This window comes from Nuphar pumila, chromosome 3 (assembly GCF_984573655.1).
Source record: "Nuphar pumila chromosome 3, dmNupPumi1.hap1.1, whole genome shotgun sequence".
Classification (NCBI taxonomy): domain Eukaryota; kingdom Viridiplantae; phylum Streptophyta; class Magnoliopsida; order Nymphaeales; family Nymphaeaceae; genus Nuphar; species Nuphar pumila.
Genome location: NC_143251.1, coordinates 142,309,358 through 142,315,871, shown reverse-complemented (window position 1 = coordinate 142,315,871; position 6,514 = coordinate 142,309,358). Strand labels below are relative to the sequence as shown.

Here is a 6,514-nt window from a genome sequence, read left to right as displayed (position 1 = left end):
GAGCGGTATTCCAACAGCAATAGGCCGGACTTGTACCGCACCACACAACCACTGCGGGGTCTTCTGCACAAAACCGGTAAGCTCTTCGATGCGCTCTCTGATGCCCTCTCGACCTGGTTCCCCACTTATCCGGCCCGGTCAACCACTTCAAAGAAAAGCAAAAGCCGTATCTCATCTATAACAATACACACACAGAGAGAGAGAGGCGCACACACCTTTCATCGTCGGCGTCAGAGAGGACGTATCAGGCGATCTCGCTCATCGCCTCCCTCCGGCGCTTCACCTCCTTTCCTTTGGATCGGACCTCGTGCAATCGAAACGCTATTTCAAAGGGTCCATTCTGGCGCCGAACGTGAGAAGGATCGACGCGGTAGAAGATGGGAAGGATCTTGACGACAATTCTGCACCGTGCGACCGCGGCCAGACCCGTGAGGCGCCGCTCCGAATCTGCGTAGGATCCCGTTATGACGGGGATGCAGACGGGCAATCCCTTCGCCCTCTCCCCGCCACCGTCTGATTCCTTTGCGAGAGCGCGGATGCCCTTGAGATGGAGGGTGTCGCATAGACGCACTGTAAAACTCCTACCGCCACAGCGGCCTTCCTCCTCCTCCTTGCTGAAGTTGAGGAACACTTGCGGCTTCGGTGATGAGCCCATGGAGAGCTGCGGATCGCCGGTTATTCCGGTGAGAGTTCTCCCGTCCGGTGGACCTCGACGACCTCAAATTTTGGTTGTCTTCTGCGAGGCTTATCGGGGAAGCTGGACTATCTAAAAGAGAAGCACGTCGTCCGACACTTTAATCAAACGATCAGTTTAAATTTTGCATGAGGAGAGAGGAAAATTTTTGTGCCCTAGATGGGTCGGTTTAAATCGAAAAGTAGCAATAGAAAAATTCTGTCGCTAATCCATTGCTAATTAAGAACGAATTAGAAACGGAAAAATTCTCTCACTAATTCTGTTGCTAATTAGGGACGGATTAGAGAATGAAAAATTCCTTCGCTAATTCCGTCGCTAATCAACATTTTTTCTTGTAATGTTTGGCGATGAAAAAATATCGTTATTAATCTGTCGCTACTTAGCAACGGATTAACGACAAAGTTTTTTGTCGCTAAGTTATGATGGAGTTTAAGACATAATTTTTTTTATCGTGAATTCATCGCTAATTAGCGATGAAATATTTTTTGTTGTTAATTTCGTAAATATTTTGAATGTTAACGATAGAGAGTTTTCTCTCGCTAATCCATCGTTAAATCGCGACAAAAAAAATTCATTGTAAATTTTCATTGCTAATTAGTATTTTTCTTGTAGTGTTAAAAAATTACATTTTCATGAACCGTTAACAACCCACAGCCACCTTCCAAATGCAAGAGAGAGAGAGAGAGGTTTATGTGAGGTACGATGACACCACTATCCATGTCGCTTCCAAATGAGCCGGCGGTAGCTTTGTCCATATAGGTGGCGGTAGCTTTGTCCATATAGGTTGCCCAATTTAGAGATATTCTGCCTCCGAAGGACGAGATATTTTTATCTTTGACGATGTGTCAATCACTGATTGGCTGTAGTGCACATGTTGATTGTGCGGGGGGCATGATTGATGCTTTATTTATTCCTCACTTAACAAAAGAACGAATGTTATTTGTCCCAATGATGTGTAAAAAAAAAAAAGCCCAGGGTAGTTGTAAGCTGTGATATGTTATTTAGCTATGGTTACCGATTGGCATGTCACCATCTTTTTTTTTTTTAATTTATAACCCAAAGAAACCCCACCTGGCATGAAGACCTGGTAGCGTTGGCTCAGCCTGTCATACTTATGGTTGGCGTGTCAGCAGCGTAAAATTTTGAGGCTAGGAATCCTGTTCCTAGAGCCTATGCTACGCATTGGCTTGCGCAGAGAGGCAACGCCGATGAAAATCTAACCTTGACTGCCCGTTTAGCATGTCACCATCTAAAAAGCCTTTTCCCATACTCTCTCTCTCACACAGGGACTGTCAAAAGTGACAGACACTCCCTAAACCCAAGACATACCAACAAACATACTTTAGCACCAAAAAATGTCCAGGTAACACGATTTGGCCTGACAATGGGTCAGGGCACCTATTTAAATTGAAACCGGTAGGACTTGAGTTCAAAACAAATGAAATACCTCCTATTAGTTATTCTAAGCTCATGAAAATGAACCAACGGGGGGCTCCACTTGTCTGGCAGGAGCAGTTAGTGCATGTCACCTTGTGGTGGGACGTTGCAAGTTCCAACCCCAAATGGTATGGTTGTATAACTGTTAGGGGTCTACCTAACCCCCAGCTTTCTCTGTCGAAAAAAAGACTCATGAAAATGAAAAAAAATATGGACCTCGGTCTTGTTTGCAAAATTTTAAATCAGATTTGGGTCCAAACTAACTTTTGATTAAGGTCCACATTTTTAATATAGAAAAATTAACACTTCACCAAGTTCTGTATGTGTTAATTGTTATCTTGATCCAAATCTGGATCTGGTTCTGGTTATGATATGTCTGGTTAAACCTAGACCCTGACCAGCTATTGAAACCTTAAATCCAGATCTGGGTCTGAACCGATCGACCCATATCTGGCACAACTCCAATCCGTGGACAGGTCTAAACACGATCTATGTTTCTAATTTTTGAGACTTAAACCTCTCACAAATACGTGAAAAGCTGTTGGTGAAGATATCAAGTAGTTGAGAGAGAGAGAGAGAGAGAGAGAGAGAGAACTTGCATAAGCCCCACCAACGGGGGCTCCACTTGTTTGGCAGGAGCAGTTAGTGCACGTCACCTTGTGTTGGGACATTGCAAGTTCGAATTGTATGGTTGTATAACTGGTAGGGGGTCTACCTAACCCCAATTTTCTCTACAACAACTACGCCTTCATCCCAAAACAATTGGGGTCGACGATATGAACCAAAAAAAGAAAATCATTCTGGGTCTTCCACATGAATCCTTCTCATCTAATCATTTATATCCAATGCCATGTCCTCGGTGAGGTTCAAAGCATTCATATTCTTTCTTATCACCTCCATCCATGTCTTCCTAGGCCTACCCCGACCTCTTTTAACTAATATATTTTTTCATTTCTCCATTCTTCTAACTTCTAACTGGAGCATCATTAGGCCTTCACCGAATATGTCCAAACTACCATAACCGATTCTCTCTCATCTTATTTTCAATGGGTGCAACCCCTACCTTCTTAGGTATCTCTTCGTTCTGAATCTTATCTTTTATTGTATTGCCCAGTTTTCTCTGTAACTTGCATAAGCCCCTCTCATCCAAACCATCAGCATTAAAAGATTGGCTATCTAGATGCGCAGGGATACCCAAATTTTAACTAGAATATGATCCACATGGGAGTGATGAACCATCAGATATTTAAGACATTCACCACGGGTTAGTCAAAGTATATAAACACCATGTAAAACTAGCTTACTTATTTGGGGTAAAAAAAAAGAAAGAGAACAAAAGATGAGCACCATGCACGTAAATACAACGGAAATTTACTTGTTTGAAGAATAGTCACAAATATTGTTCTCAGAAAATTTTCAGGAGGAAAAATCTCGGGAGATTTTGAAACAAAATAAATTTCTTGGAAAAATATTGGGAAATAAAAAACATGATATAAAGGAAAGTTATTTTGCAATTTCACACAGTCAAACATTTCATATATTGACAAATATGTGACTAATAAATATTTTAAAAAACATTTGAAACCTTGATAAGTTAATGCATAAAGGGTATTAAATTACCCCACAGTAGACAAGGAAACATGAATAGTCCCATATCGCTCATGTAGAGAAAGGCAGGCCTTCCCTGCCTATATTTAACAGGTTGCACACCCTTCACGTGTTACTTACGTGGCTGTACTGCATGAGAAGCATTTTAAATAAGTGCTTTGTTTAAATGGGCAGTCTTTTTTTTTAAAAGAAGAATAAGATTCATTAAATAGCAACAAGAAAGAAATATACCGATGACAAAGGAGACCGATACTAATGAATCATTCACAAATTATAGTGTTAGATATTATACAGGTTCCTAGCGCAGTTATCAGTTGGCTGAAGCAAGGGATCTGAATTGGATCCATTTTAACATCCAACCACACAAGAAAATATCTTGAAAATAAGGGTAGAACCAGCACAAATGTTCAACAGTTTCAATACTATCTTTACATAGACAATATCCGTTAGCTAAATTTATTCCAATTTTCTGTAGGCGTTTTGAGTGTTTATTTTTTCAGCTAGTAGCACCCAAGCAAAAAACCGATGCTCTAGTCGAAGGTCCTTTGCACCAAATAGTTTTACATTGGCAAGATGCAACTAGGGATGGCAGTGGACTGGGGAAAGCGGGGCCTCGCCCCGCCTCGCCCCGTTTGGACCGGGGATGAAGGGCATGAAACGGGGATGGAGGCGGGGATGAAGGTTAAAATCCATCCCCGTGTGGGGATGGACTTACGCTTTTCCCCGCCCCGCCTTGCCCCATCCCCAATCCTTCTAAAGGATGACAATAGACCGAGGGGAAACGGGGCCTTACCCCGCCTCACCCCGTTTGGACCGGGGATGGAGGATATGAAACAGGGATGGAGGCAGGGGTGGAGGTTAAAATCCATCCCCGTGGGGATGGAGGCGGGGATAGAGGTTTGGATTTTGAGACGGGGTGGGGGTGGAGACCTTGTCCTCTGCCCCCGCCCCGGTCCATTGCCATCCCTAGATGCAACAGGAAAACAATAATCTTTGTAGAAGGACTATTTAACTTGACCCGACGAATCAATATTGACCTACCTTCTTTGAAAGCTTCAAAAGCCTTAACAATAACTTTTCATGCTTGCAAACCTCTTTGTCATGTCAAGTTCGAAGACCAAGCTAACGGTGGCCCCACTAATCTGTACTTTCCATTTATAAAATTGAACCAAGGCATCTCCTCGCCACCACCATTTACATAACAAAGCAATATTTAAAAACGATAGCCTTTGAATGCCCAATCCACCTCTATCCACCAGGAATGAAACCAATTTTCAAATAACTAATGGTTTTGAAGGAGCATGGTCATCCCAAAGAAAGGATCTGAATATTTTTTCTATTCTCTTTTCAACTTTCTTTGGCATATGAAACAAGGCATACAATTTAATACATGATTAATAAGAATTGCCTAGCCGATTTTGATAAAAAAAAAACCACTCCCAAGATTGAATCTTAGAAAGCACCCTATCCACAAGTGAATTTCAAATTTGCAAATGAGAATAGCCTTACACAATTTTAAGTCCTAAGTGATCTATTAGAAAACTTGAAACCCCACACCCAAAAACAATTTCAGCAAAAGCAACATTTTGGCTTGAAGAATTGCATACAACCAACTTGCATTTATTCTCATTAATTTGTAGGCCAGAAACCCCATAGAAATTTAAATGGACATAGACAAATGCACCTCCTATATTTAAATTAGGTGAACGATACCTATATTGGGGTGCGATTTTAAAATAGCACCTTTACTGGTTGTGCATTTTGAAATAGTGCTTTTGAGCGATCGCAATATTTCAGGATTAATCAAGAGATTTTCAAATTAAGCGAGATTTTGAAAATCTCACGATATTATAGGCAATAATTTATTTTTTAATATCACAAGAATTTGAAAATCTTGGCAATAATTGTGACTATGGTTTGAAGTTTAAGCTAATTTCCAATTATCGCATGTTAAATGGGAAATTAAGGGCGAATTGGGAAACGATCAATGTCAAAGTTTCACAAAAAAGGGTTCAATATGAAAATCAGCAGAAAAGCCCATCTTGATGCACTTTCAATATGGTAGTTTAAATGGGAATTATGATAAGCTCATGGTTAGAGGCACTAGGAGCCCCTCATGAATAATCACTTGGATAAGAAAAATAAGTTCTACTTTCAGTAACTACTTTTTTTTAATGACATGGAACTGTCACCAGGAATAGGGGTGGCAAAACCTGACACGACCCGCCAACCCGCCTCTTAGGCCGGTTCGGGTTGGGCTTAAACTAACCCGTTTATTAAACGGGTCAGGTTCGTGTTAGGGGTATGCCAACCCGCCAACCTGGCTGACCCATTTAATAAACGGGTTAGGCGGGCAGGTCAACCCGACCCACCAACCCGACCCGCTAACTCGCCAACCCGTTTACCCGACCCAACCTGTTTATTAAATGGGTTGGCAGGTAGTGTCGGGTTACCCGTTTAATAAGCAGGTCGGGTTCGTGTTTGCCACAGCCGACCCGTTTAATAAACGGGTCGGGTTCGGGTTGAGGTATGCTGACCCACCAACCTAACCCAATTGCCTCCCCTAACCAGGAACCAGGTCACTTAACCAACCGGGGCTCCACTTGTTTGGTAGGAGCAACTAGTGCATGTAAACTTGTGTTGGGACGTTGCAGGTTCAAAACCCAATGGTATAGTGTAACTGGTAGGGGCCTGCCTAACTCTAGCTTGCCTTTCAAAAGAAAAAAGAAACCAGGTCACTTAAAGTGCCCACCCCTCCCTAAAGGTAAACACCAA

The 6,514-nt window shown here is 42.1% G+C and overlaps 1 protein-coding gene across 1 annotated transcript; it reads right to left on the bottom strand.

The window, feature by feature from the left end:
• Positions 1-244: 244 nt before the first annotated feature.
• On the bottom strand, positions 245-655 carry LOC149844169 (TMV resistance protein N-like). Its single transcript, XM_090001050.1, has one exon. It carries the CDS (start codon positions 653-655, stop codon positions 245-247), a length of 411 nt encoding a protein of 136 aa, XP_089857176.1.
• Between the last annotated feature and the right edge of the window lie 5,859 nt (positions 656-6,514).